Consider the following 26,974-nt stretch of genomic DNA (forward strand, 5'->3'; position numbering starts at 1 on the left):
AATCTTATTCTTAAAGCTATTTGAATAACATGACTTGGGTTCTAATGCATAAACAAAAGAGAGAACAAATTAAACAGCTGCTTTTTTTTTTTTCTTCCTCAGAATCTGTCCCCTTTCATTCTTTTGCAAGTGAGATGTTCTTCTTAACAAGTGTTGATATCTGGTCAAGGGGATGGGAGCTCTTTTTGCCATACCAAATGAACTTTTTCTGCTTGTCATCTAAGAAAGCATTATCTAGGGTTGCAGCAAATTTCAATGTGATGATCAGTAATGATTATTCACAGGGTACCTGTACATCAAGACTGCCTATAGATCTAATTTTATGCTCATTTCTAAGTCAATGAGAGTATGCAGTAGACTCTTCTAATACCCGTTGATGTTAATAGGAGATTTTTTCATTATCTTCTCAAGGTGACAGATGAATAAGCCCAATGAATAAACTTGCTCTGGTTGCAAGATATATAATGTATCACTAAGCGACTGTAGGGTGCAGGGGTTCTCCGGATGCAGCTTATACCATAAAAATGTTACAGGAAGGATGATGATCAAGGAAAGCTTCCTTCTCCTATGCTCCTTCCCCACTTAAAGTTCCTGTGACAACTTTTTTTTTTTTTTAAATAGAGGCAGAGTATTCTTGTGCTCTATTTTAAAACTGAGCATACATGCAATGAAGAATCCTTGAAATGCTTAGAAATTAACATGTGACTCAAACAAACCTCTAGCTGAGATTCTTTTGACTTTGAGGAGTTGAGTGTCATCAATTGCTGAGACACTTCATAGAATCACATGTAGCAGCCAGTGAGCCTGTGCTCTTGGTGTTACAGTTCTTATGCTGTTCTGGAAGGTACTTGTTAAATGTTTGGAAAGAGAAGCACAGGGTAAAAAGGAATCGCCCTCATCTGTTGCTTCTGTTTTCCTGAAGCCATGGGGTTACAAGGTGGATAATCTGAAGATTCATGCTGCTAGAAGAACACAATTCATGGGGTTTTTTGCCTTGCACAAGATTTAGAGGCAACTTTTCACAATGTGCCTTTTAGAATTCCACAGAATTACTGTTTCCTTAGACAAATTTGTATTATGCTTGTGTAAGTCATCATACCCTGAGTTGTAAATGTATGGAAGGAAAATATATTTGCCAGACTGGAAATAAATCTCAAAGCTTCTAAGAGAATACTATAGACAAATGAAGAACCTACAGTGATTTTTATTTTTTTTTTAAGAAGCATTATATTTTAAGGTACACAGCTTCTAGCACTGTTTCATTCTGCAAAGTTTTATTTGGGGCACAATTATAATATTTTAATTTCCTGAAAGAATGAGCAAAAGACTGATGTTGAAACAAGGCAGGTTGTTTTGTTCATGTGCAATTTTCACACTTGTAATCTTTCTCCATTCCTTTCAGTCTTTGCTTTCAAAATGTTTCAATTTATCTTTGCAACACAACAACCTGCAGCAGGATTATAGCTGTTGGCAATGCTGAGAAATTCCACCAACTGCTTAAATAGATTAATTCATACCTAGTCTGCATGTTTGAAAAACTGTGAGGCTTATTCTATTTTTCGCATCAAAATCCTCTATTATTCCCTAGAAATCAAATGAGATTTTTGTGACAGTATCATTTTAACACAGGAGTTGTGTGAGTATATGGGAATACAAAATCCACAAGATAAATGCAGAGACAATGAGGTTACCAGTTTAATGGGGAAGGAGGGCATCTAGCAAAGGCACAGTTTATTAAGCAAAGCATAGCATATTTTATTCCTATTCAATAGGAGAGACCACAGATGAAGTAATTTTGTGGATTTACTGAGCATTACTATACCAGTAATTTCTTGGGTACCAAGACAGTGACCTTTTTGTTAATTTACTAGCCTCCACCACAACCCCAATCTTTCTTTTTTTTTTTTTTTTAGGGAAAGGCACTCCGTTATTTGACCCCATGCTTACTGTATCGTGGAACATTCTTTTATTAGATTTTATTGGGTTCAAGGCTGTTTTCTAGATGCTTTCTTGTCATTTTAAGCAGCATTTTAACTGGTACACAACAGTAACTTTTGTCTTTATTTACTAGCTTGGTAAGACAAACAGTTGAATTAGGAGGAGCTTCAGACACAACGTGTCATTTCCATAAGCCTTTATAGAGCAAACCTGACCTTTCTTCAAGTATTGAACTCTGCTGTCTATAAGCTGCTGCTAATCAAATATTTAGAGATTCTTTGATACCTACTTTCAGTTCTTAAAGAGAAAATCATATGTAACTTTTAGACAGCTGTGTCTCAGAGCAAACCATTCCTATTTTAGGGTAAGTCCACTGAGTGGGGAAATTAATGTAAGCAACATTTTCTCACAGAACTTGGATACAAGAGCAATATACATGACTGAAGATTTTTAGGTCATATGGAAGTGTAGTCTAATCACTAAGTAATTCCATCTATTCAGCTTTTCCTGTATTCTTCCTGTGGAAGACAAAAGACAACTGATTGTAGCAGAAAGGGAAATCTAGCCTTGCCCATCTCAAATATATTTCCCGTCTCAAGTTATTGAAGACCATGTGTGACATAGAAGACATACTTATAAAATTTTAATGCTAAGAAAAAAGTCTCTCTTTCATAGTTCCTTTCTTTGGCAAATGTACATAAGGAACAGTGCTGTTGGTTGGAAAAACAGTCTGAGGGGCACGATGCCCACTAACAGCTGTCCCCTGCAAAGACTTCAGTAGATGTTGGTGTACAACCCAGTCCCAATTTGCCCCTGGGAAAAGCAGTCTATATTGATTTAGTGGGCTGCTGGTTGAGTGCACTCCTGCTCTGAGAGTCAAATTATGACTGTTAGGGTTTGTGCATACCAGTGAAAAACAGAACAGGAATTTAGGTGCTTAAGGCCAAAATTGCAGGCCTGGGAGAAGAAAGAAACTTGTAGCTATTGCTTGGCAGTAGAAACACCTGTGAGAGAGTGAAGAAATTTTGCACTTTGATAATTCTTAAGCCCAAATGGGATCCCCTGTGAGTCTTGATTTCTTAAGATTTTCACTGAGAGTGCTTTAATTGACAGCTGCAGTATAGGACTTTTTATGACTACAGTGTTAGCCCTGTTCTCTTTTCTGCATATTGATTAGTAACCTATTAGAGAATGCTTCACTTCATTTGACAATGTGATAGGATTTTTAGCCTACTTCCCCTTCCTATTTTTTTTAAACAGGTTGTCTAATACTGGCCAAATGTGATAAGTGATAGAAATAAATCTCTTCCTGGATTTTTGGAAGGATTAAAGTCAGAACGTGTTAAGAAAGAAGCAAGAAAAATTGAGTTATTTTAAGTTCAGTTTAGCAGCAGCCAGTCAGCGTGGCCCAGACATTTGGCTATACCTTGGAACGAGCAGTGGTATATATTATCTCTTGCCTTGTTGGCAGGCCAAAAATTCTAGCTAAGGGTGAGATGGAAGGTACTGGAGACTGCAGGAGGTGCTCAAGGTAATGTAGAAGCAAGTGAGAGGAACTGGAGTTAGTGAACCAAGTGTATTGTAATATGGGAATCTTGTAGGTAGATGGAGATGTAGGAGGAATAAGACATAGGACATGGGGCTTTGTAAGACCTTTCATGGGTTTAGCAACCTGGTTTGTCTGCTTCCTTGTGTTTGTATTGGCTTGTTAATCTACTTAGGTTTGCTGGTCTCCTGAACAATTTCAGGGGAGAAGGTGGGGGTAGAGTATTGTGGTTGATTGCAGGTGCAATACGAGCACTTATACAAAAGCTATTCATTTACTAGTACAATTATGTTCTTAAGTTCTGTCCTAAATGTAGTTAATCTGCACATTTTGTATAGCATAAATTGGTATTTAATTGCCCCAGGGAAGCAGGAGAAGAGGAGCAAGTAGAAGATTACTATGTTCGTTTGAGCTTCCCAGCTTGTACTCACAAAAAACTGGGGCAGATGCTACCAAGGTCCTTATTTTTTTGTCCCCAAAGTGTATGTTTTCCATTCAATAGTCTAGGTTATTTGGATTTTTATATTAAGAGCATGGCTTTCAGATAAAAGGAAAAAGTAGACTTTTCCTTTCTAGTTTTTTTTTAACATTTCCATACCTCATCCCAAATTAATATATTTCATTACTTCTCTCTCTTCTACTATTAATCTTTTAGAGTGGTAGAGATTTTGATTCTTGGTTTCATGTATCAAGAATTAAAAAAAAAAAAGCTGTTTGATTAGTGTTCTGTGCTAAGTAAGGTTTCAAAAATAGCTAATTGTTATTTTCTATCTTTAGTCTCCTTGCTTTCATGCTTTCATTAGTTGTTGTGCTACTGACACTGGTAGAAAAATAGATACTTGCAGGAGATCGTAGTTGGCCTCTTTTCCAAGATGACCTAGAGCTAAAATCAAAGGCTTTTTAAAAAAGCATAAGGTAAAGGGTTTTTTTATGTGTTTCATATCTCAGCTATTGACCAGGTTATCAGCTTATGTGAATACACATAGCCCTACTAAATTTCCTATAGTTATGCCTCCTTATAGAATCCAAGCATCTTGACCTTTATGATAACAGGCATTCATGACCTTTGTTGCAAATTTGGGTACGTTGTCAAATGTCAGTAGTGAGCCAACAAAACACCTGCTATGTCCATGTTAGCATGAGCTTGTATTAGTTAGAATTTGCTTGTGTTTTAGCTGCTTTAAACAAAACAGAAATGTTAAGAATCTGGTAATTTACGATGTTTCCTTTCAGGACCTCAGGGCAGAAACCCCACTTGGTGACCTGTGGCATCATGACTTTTGGGGTAGCAAACTCAGCAGCAATACCAGTCATAAGTCATATCGACCACTAACTGTCCTAACTTTCAGGTGAGAGTTGTCTTTTTGCTCAAGGTCTGAATTTTTTTAATATATATTGACTCAACTGATCATAGGGAGGAGGCAACAGAAAAGGAGAGAGGCAAAGTATCTGGAGGGTAGTTGGATACCTTTTCTGAATATGATTTTCCTGTTCACTACCTTAATCTCAAATTGAGTTTTAATTTTCAAATTGTTTTTTTCCCCAAAGTATGCATTATTTTGACATTCTGTATTACAATGTACCTGTCAGAGATTGCATCTTATGCTCTTACATACCTTGGTACTAGGGGCAGTATGGTTCAGTATGTAGGTCACATCATCAAAGAACTAGGAGGTGTACATTCCCTTCACTTAGCCGTGCTGCCACTTATACTGCTATTATAGTTTCTGTTCCCTGCTTTCCTGGTGACCTGCCAAATGATTTTTTTTATAAATAGCATCAATTTGCTGTGACCTTTTGCTGTTCGGTCACTGAATAGTCTTCCCACCTCTTCCCCCCTGATATTCTAACTTCAAGTGAGTGCTGGTGTCTGAGAATCCTAGTGAGAGAGATATCTGCCTGTATATATATAAATTGCTGGTTTTCTCAACTAAAGGTTTATGAGGATTGCTTCTGTAGATGCTTAGCTCATGTTTTTTTGGACAAAGATTTGAGCAAGCAGTAGACCATGTAGAAGTTTGGCACAGTAATGCAGAGAATCTTTGACCACCCAGTCTTAAGCTTCTTTATTTTCCCCATGCAACTCAATGTTGTGGATGGGGACCTGGCACTGGTGCTGTAGTTGTGTCCGGCCTAAGCTAGGGACCAAGTGATAGCGGAAGAAGTACTCCCACTCTTAGTCCTCACATTCAAGCAAAAGCTTTGACTCTTGAGTGCAGTGTCAGTGTTTTAAGTACTTAGCACTGTGGGTTTCACTGTCTGTTGGGCTTGCTTCACATTTTCATCAAGGAAAATACACAACTGAATAGAATGTGGCAGAGTCTTAAACCTATTAAAGCTTTCAGTGCATTACACAGCACATGCTTTCCTTTCTTTTCAAGGTCTCTGTGGTATATTCCATCTCTAGTAACATCCTGGTTAGTTTAAAGAGCAAACTGGGATACAGTCATTACTATATCTGAAAATATAGATGAGCATGTGGAGATGGTCCATAAAATGCTATTTTTGCAAGTAAGAACGTTGTTTTCTTAATTTCCCCAAGCTCCAACTTTTATGTGTATCACATTTATAATAGGTTAGGAGGTTTTAATAGATTTTACTTAGGCCAGATGCAGACTCACAAATGAACTATATAAAATGCCCTATTGACACTAAGTTTCTGTATATCTCACCAACTGATAAAAGTATACGGATATTAACAAGATGTTTCTCCCTTTTCTTCTCCCTCTCCATTTTACCGTAGAGCTCCTATCTTGAATAAGGTTTTAGACTGAATTTTCACTTAACACTTCCTTCTGGTTCTAATACTTGCATGAAACTTCTCTCTTAAACAGTTTCACAAATGAGTTACTAAGATGTGCTAACTGACTACTTTTTGGATTGACACTGATTGTACCCAGATGGTTTCCCATCATCAGTCCAAATGCTAGGACGTTTTTCAGCTAAAACGTCAGTGGAAATCATAGTCTCAGTGTGTATTAGTTTCCTCACTGTGTGGATTTAATTAAAATAATTTCATCAGGTTGTTTTTGGATACAGCTTCTCATAAGTGTCAAGGGTATCCCCTCAGTAGTCTGGGTTGCTTATCCACAGGACACTCCTGTGTTGCAACATTTGGTTCCTTACCAAAAGCCAGTTCTAAGTAACCATAGTATGATTAACATAATATCATTTGTTTATACATATATATTACATTATGTCTATACATATATAAACATATATATTGTCTATATCTTTGGAGAGGATAGATATTACGCTGAATATGGTATCCCATATGAATACCTTTGACTAAAGATCAGGACGTCGTTTCTAGCTGACTGTGGTGGCTAAGTGGTAATACCATGCGTGCTGGGGTTTGCTGGTATTTTTCAGCCTTTTTTTGCGTGTGTCTAATATGATCTTGCTATGGGGTTGTTTAGGTTTTCTGTTAGCATATCTCTAGCCATTGATGTAATTCCTAGCCTTAATGTTTTTGTTTCTATATAGGATTAATTACCTGTTTGCTGGAGGCTTCTACCCAGTTGGTTTCCATGTCGTCAATATAGTACTGCATTGTACTATCTCAGTGTTGATGGTTGATGTGTTCTCGATATTATTGGGTGGACTGCAATTCAATAACAAAGGAAGAAGGCTAAATCTGGCTCCAAAGACGTCTCTTCTAGCTGCTTTGCTGTTTGCTGTACATCCAGTGCACACTGAATGTGTAAGTACTGAATAATTAGCTCCAGTGATTTATATCTTAGAAGTTCTTGATCATTTTGACTAATTAATTCTGACATAGCCTTCTACTCTACACATTGCTTTTATATATTCTTAACACTTCTCTTGGCACATGTCTTATGAGAACAATCACATATTATGGTTAGTATGTCCAAAAGCCTGTAATTCCACAGGGCTGGACCTCATTAAGGAAGATAAATTAAATCATTTAAGTACAATAACTAAAGAAGGATAGCCCTGAACTACAGTTTCCCTAATTACTGGATTAAGAATTCATTACTAGAAACATTAGCTCATGAGCAGCCAAGGAGAATGGAAGATAAACTGAACGCAAACACGTAACCACTTTTCATTACCATTTACTTTGTTAAAAAAAACCCAAGGAGATAGAAAATTGGAGTAGGGGCATTATGTGAACTCTGTATGTGACTGTTGGAATACTGCATCCAGTTCTGAATCCATGTTGCAAGGACACTGGGAAAAATGGAGAGGGCTCAGAAGAGCCATGAAAATGATTAAAGGCCTGGAAATCATCCCATGTCATGAGAGATCGAACTCCATGGGTTTATATTTCTAATATGAAGAAGATTAAAGGATTTTTTTTCACAGTCTGTAATGATGTACATGGGGAACACAAATTTGATAGCAGTGGGCCCTTTTATAGTGCAGAAAAAAGCATAACAGTGGCTAGAAGTTGAAGCTGTAAAGATGCAGAATAGAAACATGGCACATGCACAGCAACCAATTAAAACACCTGACCAAAGATCAAAGTCCATGTGTGGAAATTCTAGTGAAGAGGAGGTGGTTTTCTTAAAAAGCTCTTTTGCACTCATAGCTAAGAAAATGCTATGGCCTTCTGCCAGTGGGCTTGCTGGATGTGGTCCCTGATTGCTTGATCTTGTAGGAATGAATGAATGAAATATAAAATAATCACAGTGCAGAAATCATGGCTTTTTTAGAGTTTGGAAGTACTGAGCTACCGAAAAAGTACTAACTTTAATATTGATCTTTGTGCTAGTAATGAACACTGAATCCTCAGTGCACCTTATTCCATATATGTGGCACTGATTTTTAATTTTTTCCACAATAAGCCATGGTTTTGGCTTTTTCCATTTACTCTGCACGTGATTGATCTGGAAGAGGTTACAGAAAGCTATGCCTCTCAGCTGACTGGGGACCCTGCATGTATTGGAAACCTAGAGATGGTCCAAAGTTACGTGTTAGTAATTTGGCACCTTTTTTGGCAGTGTGGCTAAAACATCCTGCCAATCATTGTCCTGTGTTTTCTCACCTGCAGAATAACTTCTTTGTGAAAGTATGTTGTGCTAGTGCCAGAAGGGCCTCTTGTATTTGTTCTCCGAAACCAGTTCTACATGTCAAAGTAAAACAAGACTTCAGTGCTTTTGATGTTCTGACATGTAAAGAGAAATATCACTTGCATCTTAACTTTGTAATAAGCCTACTATTGACTCCTTTATCAATATCCATGATTTTATTTTTCATTCCATTTGACTCTAAAAATATATTTAAATCATCAGGCAAATGTTAGTAAGACCTTGGTCATGTCAGATGAATTACAAGTGGTGCAGTCTGCTTGCATATGCAAGGTTTGAAGACTTGCGTATGCATCGGGCAAACATCGGAAGAAAAGGTAAAAAGTTGCATGCTTACATACCATGTCTCTTCTAAGATCCAGGAGTGAACAAAGGCCTCTAATCATTTACGCAGTGAGTAATAAGTCTTGCTGCACTGAAGCAGTCATGATACTGCTATGGTGCTAGAATGAGTGTGTGTCTCCTCAAAAAGCTTAGTATCAACTCAAAAAGCGTTCCTCATGATTTTAAAGCTGTGAGTTTTAAGTATCATGACATCCTGGTTTTGAAGTGCGATGACATATTTTGACATGAAATTGTGAAGAATCTGTTTGCTGCTTTGGATTTGGGTATACAGAGCACAAAACAAACTGTCATGTAAAACAGATCTTGAAAAGCTTAATGCTTTCAGTACCTATGTAAGAAAAACATCTGTCATTATCATTTTTCTACCTACAAGTAAACACTCTTGTGGTGTAGTTCTCTCCTAAAAAATGCTTATTCTTTGAAACATCCAAGTGATGAAATACTAAATGAAACACAGACATAAGAATATACCTGATACTAATTTAAAACTGCTTTTTTTTTGTTTATCTTATTACCAGAGACTATAGGCCTCATCGTGCATTTGAGATAACATTGTATTGTTGGAGTCCTCTGAGGCCATATGTGTGTTATTAGCCCCTTAATCTCTTTGTTGTAACAAGTTGGTATTTATTTTCAAAATTGTGTCGATTCACTTTTACTTTGTCTCATTAGCTGAGAGAAGCTCCTGAAAAAGAATGACACTTCATTATTTTCACCTTTCAAAGCACTCCACAGCTATTGAGCTAATTCTCGTAATTCCTCTACAAGATAGAAGAAACAGGGTAGTTAGATGCATGGCTTTGGATAAATCAAGAAGTCTTTCTGAACTGAATTTAGGAGTCCAATGGTTTTTCCTTTTACAGTGCTCAAGTGAAGCTGAGGGTAAAGTGGGAGAGAGTCTCTTCAGTGGATTCAGTCCTACACTTCTCTCTCTCTCTCTGATCTTATTTAGAAGTAGTTGTTTCATCATGTCCGGCTGACTCAAAAAATGCCCTTTTCCTGAGAGAGGATTAGCAGGTGCCTTTAAATAACATGAAGATACAAATTATCTTTTTACTTTCCTCTTTCTATTGCACTCACAAAATGGGATAACTGGTATACTATACAAGAACCAAAGTTTCTGCTTTTGTCCCTGAAACATCCCCTCAAAAAGTGGATTAAACAAATACCTGTAGCTGTTCTGCCCTGCTTCAGAAAGGCCTCTGTGTACATCTTCTTCTGGAAACATGGAACCCAGCACTCCAGGAAGTAGAACTGGACTGAAAAGTCACGGAAACATCCATTATCCTTGCTCTGGATGTATGTTCTAGTGAGGTCCCAATATCAGGGCCTCTACAGTCTCCTGCCAACCCCCCGTGTCATGGTTTCCACAAAAAATTCATGGTGTGTCCCGATGCTTGTGAAATTGAGGAATGAAGATCCAAAAATATGTCATGCTGTGCCTCAGCAAGTTACTGTAAATACAGTTGAAGGGCTTGAACCAAAGCTTGTTGGATGGCTCTGAGAATGGTCTTGATTTAAATAGGTTGACACAGATCTGGAGTACAGAGGTCCCAGAATGCACTTCTCATTTTCTTTTGCATTAGTATGGCTTCTGTTGCAAGATGCATTTGGAGGTAGCTGTAATGCAATCGATTAATACAACACAGAAAACTGCTAGGGGGGAATTTTTTTTTTCCCCTGATTCTGCAGGCTGGAAGCTATTTGTCCATTCTGAGTGTTCAGACTGAAATTTGAAGGGTGGCTTGTCTTCTGAAAGTGGACAGTCTTGATTTGCATTTCAGCAGAGCTGCCAGTTTTGTTGGGATTCAGGATGTTTGCTAAGAGTTCTCCTGAGAGGCAATCTGATCCAAAAAAACAGATGGAATCAGGCAGAGTCTACATTTTATTCAGTGAGGTGCTTCTTCATTTCTTAAAACTGCAGCTTTAAATTTAAACTTTAAATTAAAGCCATATCATTTACCTAGTTGATACTAAGCAATACCAAATCAAAATTAGGATGTGGCTTAGAAAACTGGCTATCACCAATCTAGTAAACCAGGTTAAAAAAAAAAATACAGTGATATTCTTTTATACATTTCACTTTGTATATGTTTGCGTACCTTTACCTCAGGTTTTTTAAGAATAAAATCTAGTAATCTGAAACTTTTTTCTTTTTTTGTTTTCCTGAAGGTTGCTGGGATTGTTGGCAGAGCAGACCTACTGTGTGCCCTGTTCTTTTTGTTGTCATTCCTTGGCTACTGTAAAGCATTTAGAGAAAGTAAGCATTCTGTTTGCCCCTTTAATTTTAGATTGTGTATTTTTTCTGCATTCATATGTTTCAGTGAAGCATAGCAAAACTAAGAATGTCAGCTTGATGTGGTTTGAATTTATTAATGTTTATACCCTCAGAAAATACTAAAAAAAAAAACCCAAAACTGCTTTATCAGGTATTTATGGTTAGAAGAGCTGGAAGGGTTGTGGTCCCTAATTCCCATTAAACACTAAGAATTTATTTTAGGAAAAGTCTGACTTATAATAAGTTTATTTGTTAAACATTTTATTGTTTAGAAGCATAAAGAAATATTTTAGTAAGCATTTTAGAAAGAAATAAACCTATAAATGTATATTCTTAAGTATTTTAGTACACTTTGTGCCATTATGTTGGGAAGGCTTAAATGGGAACTAACTTTAGCAACCTTACTTGTATTTTTAATGAATTGTAAAGAATTATTCATATGAGTAAGACCTCTAAATTCCTGCAATATGCAAGTGCTGGCATATACGTACTGAATGTAGTGTTCTTCATAGAGTTTTTGTAAGACAGCTGTATTTAACATGAACTATTCCTTCATAGATGTTTTTTCAAGTGAGCTTTTAGATGTGTTGTATTACTTGATCTGAATGCAGGTTGACAGTTTAAATAGTTGTGGAGAACTTATCTTGGGGCTGTGTTAAATACACACACAAGAATACATGAATTAATTATTATAAAAAACTATACAGGACATGCCACCTGGTATCTGAATGTACCCCACCACAGGAAATATGGGAATCATTTGGTGAACCCATGAGGAGCCGTGTTGTGAAGAGCTTGTATAATATCAATTCAATAGGTATGGCTGTAATGTTTAACCAGAGTTGGCAGTGTATTACAGAGGTACCTGAGCTGGCTTTAGGTGATCTAGCTTAACGCCACAGTCACGGCGTCATAGAGCTTAGTGTAGGCTGAGGGGGGTAAGTGAACTCTAAGATGCTGTGAATAGCTCCTGCTAATTAAGTTCAGATTGTTTAGAACTATTTTGCATATTTCTACAGCTGATAACGTAAGTTTAACTTCATCTTCACCACTTCAAATGATACGATGATTTCTCTTAATTTTTTGTATTTTTCTCCCCTTTGATTAGGTTTCATTTCTTTCAACTGAACTAATAATTTCTTGATGAAAATTGACCTTGGGATCTTGCTTGCTCATTTATTCTTTTCTCACGTATTTTACTGGGTATGATTGTCCTTTGATGTTTCTTTCATTAGTGCCAGAGTAAAGTAGATAAATCAAAAAAGCTTTCCAGTTTGTTGGTGCAGGTAGACCTATATGTCAGGGGTAATAATCTTTACTTGAAGAACTCAAGAGCCAAATTCTTAGGAAATTTTTATATAGGACTCTGTAATTATTTTGATATGGAGGACATCTCAGGAATGATTAAGAATGTGACGTGTACTCTGGTTAGGGGTATTCTGAGTCCTTGTACAACTTGCAAAGGCCAGTTTGATAGCTTTTAGAAATCAGTGTCAGTTTAATAGTATTCTTGTACTGAAATTCTTGCCATTGATACAGAAGAAGGAAAATATTGTGAAGACAAGATACTAAGCAGCACTTAGTATTTTTTATTGGACATTGCATCATAATAGGGTCAGAGCTGTGTGTCTGAAGCAGATTTGCCAAGGAAAACTATAGTATGGCAGCATAGTTGTGCCTTTTGTCTTTCAGATCAGTTTTCAATGTTTACTGTAACCTTCCCTGCCTGCTTTTCCCTCAGCAACTTCTTAAAGAAATTTAGACTTTCTGTGTACTCAGGAAATTGTATCCAAGTTACATACTTGAGTCTCTCCCAACAGTTCCCTCATTTTGGGTAGCATGGTGAGAATTTAAGGTTCTTGCAGATCCTATCTGGCATGTCCTAAACAAGAGAGTGAAAAGTTATTTCCAGCACTGTGGAAGAGTGTTACTGAGTTCTTTAACAGATGTTGTGTAGAGCCTGAAGGGAGGAGCCCAAGCTTCAGAGTTTTTTTTTCCTCTGAACTTTACATGATTTGCTGCAGACTGGTGAGCCAAAATCCAGACATTTCAGAGTCAAGGTTTCAGGTCAGAATGGTTCTGGTTTGAGAACTGGTTTTGAAATACTTGAGTGAGAGTCACTGCTCATCCTGGATGTGCCTTGCTGTGAAAATCATTCATTTGTAAATAGAAAGGTGGGTGAGATAGAATAGACTATTTCAGTTGGAAGGGACCTACAATGATCATCTAATCTAACTGTCTGACCAATTCGGCGCTGACCAAAAGTTAAACCATGTTATTAAGGGCATTATCCAATTGCCTCTTAAACACTGACAGGCTTGGGGCATCGACCACCTCTCTAGGAAGCCTGTTCCAGTTTGATCAGCCTCTCGGTGAAGAAATGCTTCCTAATGTCCAGTCCGAACCTCCTCTGACACAGCTTTGAATCATTCCCACGTGTCCTATCACTGGATACCAGGGAGCAGAGATCAGCACCTCTGTCTCCACTTCTCCTCAGGAAGCTGTAGAGAGCAATGAGATTGCCCCTCAGTCTACTTTTCTCCAAACTAGACAAGCCCATGAGGTCCTTAGCTGCTCCTCATGGGACATTCCTTCCAGCCCTTTCACCAGCTTTGTTGCCTTCTTCTGGGTGCATTCAGGCACCTTAACATCTTTCTTAAATTGTGGGGCCCAGAAATTCACACAGTACTCTGGGTGAGTCCACACCAATGCTGAATACAGCAGGATAATCACCTCTCTTGACCGGCTGGTTATGCTGTGTTTGATGCACCCCAGGATGTGGTTTGCCCTCCTGGCTGCCAGGGCACACAGCTGACTCGTATTGATCCTGCTGTCAACCAGCACCCCCAGATGCCTTTCTGCAGGGCTGCTCTCCAGCCACTCCTCTCCCAGTTTAAACTTGTGCCTGGCATTCCATCCTAAGTGCAGAATCCAGCATTTGGACTTGTTAAATTTCATCCCACTAATCATAGCCCAATGCTCCAATCTATTTAGATCCCTCTGCAAGTCGTCTTGTCCCTTAAGAGAGTCAACAGCAGCTCCCAGTTTGGTATCACCAGCAAACTTGCTAATGGTGCATTCCACTCCTGCATCCAGATTGTTGATAAATATATTGAACAGAACTGGCCCTAGATTTGAATCCTGAGGAACACTGATGATGACTGGTTGCCAGCCAGATGTAGCCCCATTCGCTACAACCCCTTGAGCTCTGCCCTTCATCCAGTTCTTCAATCCAGTGCACTGTGAACCTGCACTGGAACTGAGGTTAGACTAACAGGTCTGTAGTTCCCTGGGTCTTCCGTCATGCCCCTTTGGTAGACTGGAATAACATTGGCTAGGTTCCAGTCAGCAGGAACCTTCCCAGACTCCCAAGACCTTTGGTAGATGATCAAGAAGGGTCCTGCCATAACATCCGCTAGCTCCTTCAGTACTCTGGGATGAATCCCAGATTGTCTCCACCACCAGTATCCCTACAAAGTTGACCTCCAGTCTCATAAACGAGCTGTGTTTCACCTCGTGTCCCTTATGTATGTGGTATTCTCAGGCTTTATTGGCTGAACCTCTAGGAGGTTTCCCTACTTTGCCACCTTAAGCATCTAACCTGGGCATGCAACTTAAAAGTCTTCTCTCCCTGCTCCTTCTGTGTTTCCTTCTCTGGAAAGAGATAGACTCTTTTTGATGGCCGGTCACACGAATAGCTTATCTTAGGCACTTGCAGTCATCTTCTAGAGGTACTAGAATCTCTCAGTTGTGTAGAAGCTTAGAGGACCAGGCTTGTAAATTAGGGTGCATTTCCATTGTCACTTCAAGTGGATGGAAGTGCAGACAACCGCTAAAATGGAGCAATCCATCTTCCTTTTATCATAGATCATAGAGCGAATTAGGTTGGAAGGAAACTTTGGAGGTCATCTCTAGTCCAACAGCTTAAAGCAGAGTTAACTTCATAGCTCAGATTGCTCAGGTCCTTAACCAGATGAGTTTTGAAAATCTTCAAGCATGGTAGGGGGATGACACATGACCAGTTCGCCTCAGCCTCTTTTCCTATGTTATATTCTTCAGCCTCCTAACCGTCTTAGTGGTTCTTTATTGGATTTCCATGTGGTTGATGTGTTTCTTGTGTTGGACACCACACTGAAGACAGTACTCCTGATGTGGCCTCATAAGAGCTGAGTAGAGAGGAACAACAATTTTCCCTGACCTGCTGGGTATGGTGTAGCTAGTACAGCCCAGCATGCATTTAACCTTCTTCACTGCTGCAAAGGCACACTACTGACTCATCTTCAACTTGTCAACCAGGAATGCCAGATCCTTTTCTTCAGAGCTGCAGTCTAGCCAGGCCCCAGCCTGGACTGTTGCATGGTGCTGTCCTTGGTTTTCATGAGGCTTCTGTCAGCCCATTCCTCCAGCTTGTCATGGTCCCTCCAACGGCAGTCTTGTTCTCCACTGTACCCATGCATCCTCTAGCTGAACCCCACCAACCACCACAAACAGTTTTATTTTCTGCCCTTGCCATAATTCTTTTGCTTTGGGAAGGGAGGTTGGTCCAACGCATCAGGCAGCTCTGTGAACATTAGTGTCTGTATAGGAAAGGATAGTGTCTGTATTGGACAGGGCAGCTACAAAGAGAATAGAGGTTTTCTCTTCACAAGGAGCCACATGGAGAAGACAAGGGGCACTGGATGCAAGTTTCACTGGGAGAGGTTTCACCTTGGTATAAGAAAAAAATTTTTTACAGTGAGAACAATCAATCATTGGAACAACCTCTCCAGAGACATGGCAGAGTCCCCATCATGGGAGGTTTTCAAGATGCAATTGGACAGGGTGCTAGGTAATCTCATCTATGCTCCCTTTCCCACAAAAGATTGGACCAGATGATCTTTGGAGACCCCTTCCAACCTGGGCTGTTCTGTGATTCTATGTTTGTATGAAAGGCTGTAGGAAAAGTTAGCTAAATACAGGGAAGTGACTGTAGTAGAGAATGATTTTTCAGTGGTTTTGTTGTATTAAAGTAAGTATGAAGTTTTACCCTTTGATGCTTCCATTTTGGTGGTATGAGTTTCCTTCTTTTATGAACAGTTGTTCTAGCCGTTCACAAATAATAGGATAAATAAGGAGTGAAGACCATTTTATCTGAGTTTAGCTGAGTTTGATTCTGCATAGATTGAGGGAGTCAAAGACAGCAAAAACTGTCTTAGTCCCAAAGGTAAGCTGATCTCACTCTAAATAGAGGTAAAGAACAAGCATTTTTAAAATATACACATATAGTTTAAAGAACAGACTTAAACAATGTTTCCTAAGCAGCAAAGAAAAAATACCTTTTCTTCTCTCAAATGTTTTCCTTCTGCTGGCAAATCCACAGGATCCAGAAAGTCTGCGATACTGCCAGTGCACATTGATAGTTCTAGTCCAAGCTAAGAGTTGGTATTACATCACTTTCTAGGTCAGACTAAAATGGTAATTTATCTTAGTGGAATAGTCTTTGTTAGTAAGAAAGAGTGGGAGAAAACAACCAAAACCCATTCTGTGCTTTCCATTGCATCAGGCTTATGTTTCTAATCCAGCAATAGCTGCTTTGTGATGATCCTGCAGAAAAGTGGAATCTGCTAGTTTGTTCTAACATCCTATTTCCTTTTGTTCTGCTAGATTTTTATATATTAAAGGCAAGTATGACCCTAAACCCTAGGTCAACCACATGTGTCCTTGTTTCTGGATTTGGCTGTCAGGTGTATTTGGATAACACAAATCAGGATTTGTGGACTGCATTTGTGTCATCTTCCAAGTACTGTTACCAAAACATGTTTGATACCGGTTTGCTTTTACTAATGAACTTTGAGCGAGCATCAGGGTAAAACAAACTTTGAAAAGCCTGAGTTTATGCTACTGATACGGTTGTGTCCTCAGTAACATATACTGTTTTGTCACCAACAGCATCCCAATGCTACTATCAGACAGATAGATTATTTAAGTCTTCCATAAAGAACCTGACTATTCTTGCAGCAAGGCAATGGTGAGATTTGTGTACAGCTGAGTTCCAGGAATCTGTTTGTGTTTCACTAGCATAGACGTAGTTGTTGAACTGTCATTCTTGGTCTTCTCTAAAGGAGGCAAAAGTCATAGGAGAGAGACTGGTTAGTGCTTGTTTTCACCTGATGTCTAAGTGAATGAATGTAAGAAAATTTTTTTTGCTTGGGAGTAAGGGCTTATAAAATGTCTGAGGAGGATTTGGGGGTACTGTGAGGAAAGTATATATAATACTGAAAACAATCAGGAGGTCAGAAACATATCAGTATCAGACTGGAAAACTCCCAAAGAAAAATAGTGAGGTTTTTTAAAGCTCGGGATATACTGCTGCTTGTTTGCCTGATGTGGTTTAGTTGTTGTTTTGGTGGATTTTTGGGTAGACAGTTCCTTTTAGCCAGAATCTATAGCATTAATTTATTTTTTTTTAAAGTATAAGCATTTAACATACTATGTGGGCTATAATTATATCTTACTGAAGTTCTACAATTCTGTTACTTTTTCCCAATATACAGTTTTTGATGTTACCATATTTGATAGGATAATATTTATATTTGCAAGGAACTAATCTGTTGTTCTCATTCTGTCCTGCTGTTTTAAAACAACTGTGGGGACAAATCCACTGCATAGGCTTTGGAGACAGCAAGAGCTGACAACTGTTTAGGTATGTTTTGAAGGGAATTGTGGGTTATTAACTTTGCTGAATTTTAATGCAGCTTGCCTGGGAATTCATAAGGCAATTTAAAACTGCTGTAGTATTCGTTTTCCCTTCCTTTGTCTTCAACTTTGACAGTGATCCAGTTGCACGTATTTGCCATCTGCATTGGCAATCTCTGAGTGATGTAAAATGATGAGTTCATGATTTGCTTCATGTGAATAATATTGGCCTGGATATTAAATAGGGAATCAACTGTTTGCTCATATGCTACGACTTCTAAAAATGACTTTGATCTGGTTGTGTGTTTCTGTTTTGTTTTGTTCTGTGTAGTTGCCCATTAGTCATCTACTAGTTCATTGCTAATTTAATAAAGCATGTGAAATAGACTATAGTGATGAGTTTTGTGAATATTGGAGGCTGGTATTATGGAGGTTTTCCTATAGATTGGAAATGTTTAAGTGCCCTGTGTGAAAGAGATCATTTTTACAGTATGGGGAATTTGTTAGCTATTTTGCAATTGGTCAAGAGGTATTTACTATTATTAAATATGTGGACCCTGATTTTTCAACTGTGTGCCCTACTGTTCATATCTGAACACGTTGTGAGGGAATAGTTGTATGTGGAAAAACTAACAATTTCAATGTTTTAGTGGGCAAAGGAGAAACAGTAACCTTTTTTGTAGAATTAGTGCTAATTTTTGCTTGTCCAATGTGGTCTAATTCCGGGATAGATGATCACTTTACTGTAGCCTATATGTAATGAGTTTGAGATGCTTGGATATATTTAGGAATGGCATTTGCTATTGTAATTTCATTATTAAGTGAAACACTGAGCTGGAGTAGTATGTACGTTTGGAGACACATAAGGAGATCTCAGGCTTAAGTTATTTCTAACAGTGGGTTCTTATGTGATCTTTTAAGACTAGGTAATTCTTCCAACTTTGCTTAGCAATTCACAAGCAGGGAAATCTTAGACCTTGGTTAGATGAGTATTTGTAGTAGTTTAGTTGGATGGTAACATCCCTGCAGGCAAGACACATGAATGGAATATATGAGTGTTTGTGATCTATTTCAGTTAAAAATTAAAACTTCCTGCAGGAGCTCAATATAACTTAACTTTGCTTTGACTTTCAAAGGAGTAGGTGCTTTCACAGAATCAATGACTGGGATTCACCTGAAGATGGTGTTTTCTTAAACTGCTCCAAGCTGTCACCTGGCTGAGCCCTAAGTTGCTCAATTAACTTTAAAGAAGCAAATGCTGAATGCCTAGATGTCTGAATTGGTAATAATTGTTTGGGATTTTGTTAGTTAGTCTTTAAAGTAAGACTAAGCTTGGTATTCTAAATTTATTTTCTTCATATCCTTAACTTCTAAGGGATTTGTTTTCATTGATTTGTGGATTTAGGACACTGTAAAATAAGGTCTCCCAAAATATGATTAGCATTTAGGAAGACAGACTTGAGGTGTATCATCAATGTGCTGCTCATAAATTTAGTATCAGTCAATTCCACACTGCAGAACACTTTGTGTATGCATCCATGCTCTAGGAATGCTTATACTTAAGTCTAGCGGTTTAAATGGGGGAGCCCTCATGGCTTGTTTATGTTTTATATAGGTATTTCGTTGAATCCCCTCAATTTTCAGGCTTAATATACTCCTCAAGAGGGACCATCTGAGCAACCCTTTTTGGTTTTGTATAGAAACACTGTCTTTTTCTAGCTTAAAAAAAAAAAGCAGCAAGTACTCTGTTTCTTTGGCATGCTTACAATTTTATCCATCTGTCAGAGTGGCACAATGCCTACTCACAATATGGTGTACCAATTTCAACCAGGCACAGGTGCCAATGAAAGATTGGTTTCATTTTCTGACACAAGATTTTTCTGGTGGGAAGCAGTGCTGTATTAGGGGAATGTGCTTTGTTAGAGTGATTACTTATGTTGGTATGTGTGTATCTCATAATAATAATTAGCACTTATGCAGTGCTTTACATTTTCAAATCACTGTTTAAAAAAAAATGTTGAAGACATTGCTGAATGAAGGTCTTTTGTACCTATTTTTAGACTAGTTTACTGAGATTTCTGCATTTGGAGGGGGATGGGTGAGTGTGCATATTGACCCAGGAACAAACACAAGATAAAAAGTTTCTTAATTGAAATACTTTCTCTTTGAAATTTAGTCACTGGTGAATTTTCATAATATTACAATTATTTATATGACTGTATTGACCTTTTTAGGCTCCAGAAGAAAATAAAGGAACAGGGATTATGGTGTTCAGGAGGAGATCTTGATCACAGAGTGGTTGAAGTTGGAAGGGACCTCTGGAGGTTACCCGAACTGACCTGCTCAAGCGGGGTCACCTAGAGCCAGTTGTCCAGTACTGTGTCCAGATGACTTTTGAATGTCAAAAGTCATCCTCCAAGGATGGAGGCTTCACAACCTTTCTGGGCAACCTGTGCCAGTGCTCAGTCACCCTCTCAGTAAAAAAGTGTTTCCTGATGTTCAGACAGCACCTCCTGTGTTTCAGTTTGTATCCATTTTCTCTGGTCCTGTCACTGGGCACCACTGAAAAGAGCCTGTCTCTGTCTTCTTTGCACCCTCCCTTCAGGTATTTATATACATTGATGAGATCCCCCTTGAGCCTTCTATTCTCCAGGCTGAAAAAGTCCCAGCTCTCTCAAACCTTTCCTCATAGGAGAGATGCTCCAGTCCCTTTATCATCTTTGTGGCCCTTCATTGGACTAACTCCAGTATGTCCATGGGTCTCGTGTACTGGGGAGCTCAGAACTGGGCACACTACTCGCGGTATGACCTCGTCAGTGGGGGAGAAGGATCCTCTCCCGTAGCCTGCTGGCAATATTTTGCCTAATGCAGGCCAGGATACCATTACTCCTCTTTCCTGCAAGGGCACATTGCTGGCTCATGTTCAATCAATCTGGTGTCCACCAGGACCCTCAGGTGCTTTTCTGCCAAGCTGCTTTCCAACTGGGTGGCCCCCAGTATGTACTGTGCCTGAGGTTGTTCCTCTCCCCCTTGTTAAACTGCATGAGTTTCCTACCAGCCCACTTCTCCAGCCTGCTGAGGTCCCTCTGGGCAGTAGCATGACCCTCTGGCGTATCAGCCACTCCTCCCAGTTTTGTGTCATCTGCAAACTTGCTGAGGGTGCACTCTGCTTCATCATCCAGGTCATTAATGAAGATGTTGGGCAGGATTGGACCCAGTATTTTCCCCTGGTGTACACTGGTAGTTACTGGCCTCCAATTAGACTTTGTGCTGATTGCCATCTACTGGGCCTGGCCATTTAGCCAGTTTTCAATCTACCTCACTGTCTGCACATTCAGCCTGTGCATCAACAGCTTTTCTATGAGGATCTTATGGGAGACAGTCTTCCATAAGATCCTTATTATGGGTCCCTCATTATTTCTCTTATGCTGAGTGCTTTTACCATCTTGGAGAGTCCATGCTTAAGCTTTGCTACACTTGACATGCTGAGACATTCCTGGCATCTGAGACTTGGGATCTTCACAAGAAGACAAACCTGTTTCTGCACAACTTTGAATGTGTGCCTATTGAATGGAATTTGATTATAAAGTTTTTTCACTAGACAATTTCTCCAGTTTGTCAATGGAGTTCTGACTTCTTAGTATGCTCCCTGGCCATTGCATTCTGGCAGCACCTCTGGACTTAATCAGCACATTCCTTATTCCGTTATCGAAATTTTTAAAATCATCTGTTAGAGCCAGATGGAGGAAGGACCCAGTCCAGAACATATCTTTACATTTTTCATAATGAGCTAGACTCGTAGTTTTCCAGCTGTTATTTGTATCTATTCTGTAATAACTTCATGCAGCCCATATTTCTTCTGGTGTATTTCGCACTGTCTCCAGTGGTATTCCCATGCCTTCGTGAAGTTATAGGATGTTTACAAGGTCTGCTTTCATCAGGAAGGCCCGTGTTTTTTTTTTTTTTCTATCCAAGTCACAAATTATACTCTGTTTGATATAAATAGCTAAAACATGTCTTTGGCAAACAAATAATCATAAGCTTTTATGTTTTAGAGGGTCACCTAGGAATTATTTTGTCTAAGTGGGTTTTTTTTCTGGGCAATTTTGACCAGTCAGCTTAGCTTTGTTTATTTAGCTTATCCTTTCATATCTCTTTTCCTCTCTAAAAGTAGACATGTAAGCATTGTTTTATTATATTTCAAGCTTCTGGATTCTCATGTATTTTTTCATGATTTCTAAGAGGTAACAGCTGAGATTCCAACCCAGGGTAGTAAATTTAACAATTTAACAATTGCTGTAATTTGAAACGGGTTGACTGCTCTATAAATTCTGTCTTGTAGTTCACTATTTTTGCTTTTGTTCTTGCTCCCGATCTGCTCATGTTGTGCTTGCCATCTGATTGCAGCTGACCCCTTTGTGAAGAAATGAAGCAAAAAGGCACAGAACACTTGTGTTTTCTTGGCATTGTCCATTTTCTTTCTCACTGCGTATTGGAATAACTTTTGTTGCTGCTCTTCTTTTTACTAATATATCTATGGAATTGTGGATTTTGTTCTTTACATACATTACCTTTTCTCATTTCGTAATGTGACCTTTCTGAGTTTGTTTCTGTATGAGTGTGCTGCTGTTACACTTGTCCTTGATATTGATCTTGTTCATTTTTTCCTAATTACTCTTACATTTTGAATCATCAAAGCATTTGTGAATTGACAGCTGGTCTCTTACTACATATACTTCCTACTATCTTCTGTGTTAAGATAGTTTGTATTTATGTACTGATACTGCTTCTCAAAGAAGTGCTTAGTTGTCCTGACTTCTTTCTACCAGAATTTGATTCTGGGAAGAAGAAATCTCTCAGCTAAAGAAAGTATCCTTCAGTAAACACAGTGAAGTCCATTGGCTTTGTTCACTGTTCTTTTTACACTAAGAATGACTGATTGTCATTTTGTGAACACAGTCAATTGCCTTCCATCTTTGCATTCTGTCAGCTAGTTTATTTCTACATTAAAAACAAACAAACAAAACAAAACTGAATTTCAAGAACTGGCTGAACATTGTGCTGTATTGCAGAGTCTGAAGAATTGACGAGTTCCTTCAAAGGATGTATTTAGGACAGATTCCCTTTATTCTTAGGAGTACTCTTAGAAGTTCTTAGATGAATTCTATGAATTTTGAAGCCCCTTCCTCCTTGAATTGCAACCCTTAGTTGTTCTTCTGTATAACTGATGTGAGCTGGAGTTTCCTCATTACATTTTTTTTTTTTAGTTGCAATGTTTCTTTAGTTTAGTCATTATATATTTTGTATTTCCATGTTTAGGTTTAGTATTGTTGAGATGTGTGTGACTTCTTTCCTTCTGAAGGCCTTCTTTTACCTTTATAACATCAAAACCTCTGAAGTTAAGTCTTACTTTGCCTGTTAGGACGTAATTTGGGGTGGAAGGAGAAGGAACAAATGCCTACTAGGTATTGCAATGATGAATCTCAAAGATGTTAATATTCACTCTGTTGAAGTTTTAAGTCTTAGGTAAGAAAGGAGTGCTAGAAGCAACCTCAAAACCTGTTCTTCTACGTATTTTTATAAAAAATTCTGTTCTTTTCCACAAAAGTAGTCTGCTTCAAAATGAGAGAGGCCGCTCACGTCAGCAGATCATTTTCACAAAACTTTCAGGTTATGGTTTGTGTCTGACTCAACAACATCTGAGTATACTCATTTCCCTTTATAATCAGTGAAGACAGTGAGATACTCTTCTGAAAGGTGGATAACTGCACAATTACCTAATTAATTAGCTAACTTAATCCCTAGAGGTGTCCTCTTCTCTCAACCAGCCAGAAAGGAAACCTAGCATACTAGCTTAGTTGTAGGTGCCTACTTCTGGTGAAATTCATCTTCATTCTGCCATTTACCCTTTCCATAGACCATTACTGCATTTCTTTTTAAGTACTGAGAGTCAAACCTGCATTAGCAGTAGGGAAGTATTGCTCTAGAGATCAAGGAAAAGTAGGAAAGGGATTCTGTCAATGAATGTAGAGTTCAACTTTGTTTTTTCACGTGCCAAGTCAAAGATTGATTCTTATGATGCCTGTAGAGCCCGTGTTGCTTGAATCAAAAAACTGCCTCTGAATGAGCAGAGTGCTTCCCTCTGTTGTTTGCATCTGTGGAGTAGAGGTTGTGACAGATATGTTTTTATGTGAAGTACCCATGTACTGTGTGTGTGACAGTACCTTGGCTGAAGTAGGGCTTATTGTTATTTTAGTCTCAGAAATGCCTGCTTGTAGTACCCAAAATCAGCTACATGGTGCAGTCTTTAAAGACTCTTTGAGTAGAAGCTGTAGTTATTCGTGATCTCTTAACCCCAGAGTTCCTCACCCTGCTCTAAAACTGCATCCTGAGTACCAGCACTGCTTCTCTGCTCAGATGTTGAAATTTTTGAGCTCCATGGCATTCCGTTGCAGTGCTAATGAAATGAGGTACTTGCTAAATGCAGTAGCCCTGGAGAAGCAGCTCATTCTGCCTTTGTAGATTAGACTACAGTTAAAACAGTTTGTGTGTGTGACACTTCACGTGTAACCATTAGAAAGAATTTATTGTTCTTGTGGTAGCTTGGAAGAGAGTGGCCAGTAATGATAGAGCTCTAGCTAAGGATGATAAATGTGTCTAAATATTGGTAATTAACCTTTGCAGATGATGAATTATGGAAACTATGTGAAGCTTCTGCCGTTCTAATTAATCTGGCTAAAACATCTAGCAAACAGGGAGATTTCTAATGTCTCTGAGAATAGAAAATGACTGTAATAAAGGGACAAATGCCAGCATATTGCAGGAGGTGCCTTATGCTTTTTAAGTCTGTGTATCCAGATCTTGACCGATAGAAAACATTATGACATTAAATGCTGTATATTTTCAAAATTTGAATTTAAAGTTAGATTTCTAACTTTACCTTTAAATGTATAAACCTAATGTTACGGCATGCTTTAATTTGACAGGTAAGGAAGGACATAATTTTTCTATATTCTGGGTGCTGGTGAGTGTTATCCTAGGTGCGATAGCCATGCTGTGCAAAGAACAAGGAATTACAATACTGGTAAGAATCCTCTTATTGACTGAATTTTGACCTCAGCATCTGTCAGGTGCAGTTGTAAAGCCTACAAAGATGAATCTTCTCCACAGCTAATCGCATGCACACCTTTTTGTTCTGTTCAGAAAACTAGTTAACATTGACAAAAAGCAGTATTCTAATAGATCTGTCTTGTTTGTATCCCTGCCAATCTGTTGGAATTCTTCATTTTATCTTTTGTAAGCAGGTTGCATATTGTTAATTTTTTTGCAAAATTTAGAAGATTTACAGTGTTAGTTTCAATTCATATCACATTTGCTGGCCTTGTTTTTGAATGTAATTGTTGAGATAGGAGGCCTACAAACCTCTTGTTAAAGGCTTATGAACAAAGATACAACTGGAGGAGAGTATTTTTCAAAGCTCCATACTCTTGCTTTTGTGAACAGTGTAACTGGAAGTAGGACCATTGTTTATGCATTTCTAATACTGAATCTCTTCCTTCTGTCCCTTATTTAAGGATCTGTCTATGCAAGCATATAGAGTTACTGTTCATGTTCATTATGCTCTTGTTTTTTATTACTTCAGTGAAGACGTTCTGGTTTGGGTGACCAAATCAGCCACCTGAAATGCTACATCTGTGATTTTTACCTTTCATATAGCCATATATCTTTATAAATAAATCTGGTTTATAGCTTTAACCAACATAGGTAAAGAAACAGAATCAGAAGAATTCTTTGCGGCAAAGACTCTCTTGTCCTTGCTAGAAAAAAAGAGAGAAGAAATTACAGAAAACTTCTTGCTTTAGGACATTATTTTTTGATAGATATTTGCAGAGTGATGTATTTTCTCAAAGGTGTCTGTAAGGAAAACATGTTTTAAGAATTCTCTTAGAACATGGTGCAATTATTTCCTGTAGTGGTGTGGAGTAATTATTTGAGCTAGCAGACACAGAATTGTTATTGGATCTGGGGTTTTTATTTGTTTGCTGTTGCATTGCTAGGACGATTATGTTTATTGTTGTACTGAGGGGCACAGGTCAGAGGGATGAAGGGATAAACCACACATTAAAAAGATTGCTTGTAGGCTGAATGTATTTTTCAGCAGGATCCTTGCCTTCCTATCTCCATGCAAGTGAGCCAGGTGACCTTTCTACATGGAACCATGCCACTCTCTAACCTATCTTCTGTCTTCTCCCTTTGACTGTTAGAAGGAGACTTGTGGCCTCCCAGTATACTAACTCATTGCCTCACCTGGAACTATTTTTACTGTCTTTTTTCCATTTGGTCTTTAGAACAGTGAGGTAATTTCAAGTTGTTAGCATATAGGCTAAATATTCCAGGATTGTCATGGTTGGTGATTGCTGAAATATTGACGGGAAAATGTTAAAGCCGGATTTTGCTGGTCACCTGAACAGAATTATCCCTGGATACATTTTGGTACCTTGCTTGGGGGTAGTATGTTCAAGTGTAGACATGCAAAGCACTGAATATGCTCTAGTTTTATGTGTAGTGGCTGATGTCACATAGAACTTTGCTTTTACCCACCCCCCCTCCCCCCAGCAGCTTTCACTGTGTATACCGGTGTAATTACAAGTAAAGCAAGCCTGATACCTCTGTTAAATCTTTCTGAGTCTTTGTTTGTTGTGACAAGTTATGTACCCTTTAAAATGGTATTTCTGAAACCTGAGAGTCAAAAGATACTGTGCTGCACAGCAAAAGATAAGTAGACAGCTTAAAGAAACTGAACCTTACTGACAGAAGCCTTACCTTTTGACCACAGCATTCATGCTGTGGAACATTTGGGAAAGAAGACAGAGAGCAGAATACTGTTGTGACCATGCATATCGGATCTAGCTTGCTGGTACATGGTATTCCCCAAAGGGTTATTCCGTGTAGCAGAAGGATCCCTGTTACAGTAACACTGTATTCTACTCATCTGAGCTCAGTTTCTCTAGTTACCATTCTACCATCATTACTACTAATGTATCTTTCTACGTGTTTGGAATCAGAATTAAGATGTGCAATAACTCATGGCAGAAGTGGAATTTAAGATGTATTTTTAAAAAATATATGTTTGTGGTT

The 26,974-nt window shown here is 38.5% G+C and overlaps 1 protein-coding gene across 1 annotated transcript in view; it reads left to right on the plus strand.

Annotated features, from left to right (window-relative positions):
* Positions 1 to 26,974, plus strand: part of TMTC4 (transmembrane O-mannosyltransferase targeting cadherins 4) — a gene marked incomplete at its 3' end in the record, with an annotated part of 49,356 nt that overhangs the window by 425 nt on the left and 21,957 nt on the right. The window contains exons 2-5 of the mRNA XM_082014522.1: positions 4,718 to 4,833; positions 6,971 to 7,187; positions 11,056 to 11,143; positions 24,823 to 24,920. Coding sequence (XP_081870648.1) covers positions 4,718 to 4,833; positions 6,971 to 7,187; positions 11,056 to 11,143; positions 24,823 to 24,920 — 519 coding nt within the window. The remainder of the gene's footprint in view (positions 1 to 4,717; positions 4,834 to 6,970; positions 7,188 to 11,055; positions 11,144 to 24,822; positions 24,921 to 26,974) is intronic.

This window comes from Phaethon aethereus (assembly GCF_964289735.1).
Source record: "Phaethon aethereus genome assembly, chromosome: 1".
NCBI lineage: Eukaryota > Metazoa > Chordata > Aves > Phaethontiformes > Phaethontidae > Phaethon > Phaethon aethereus.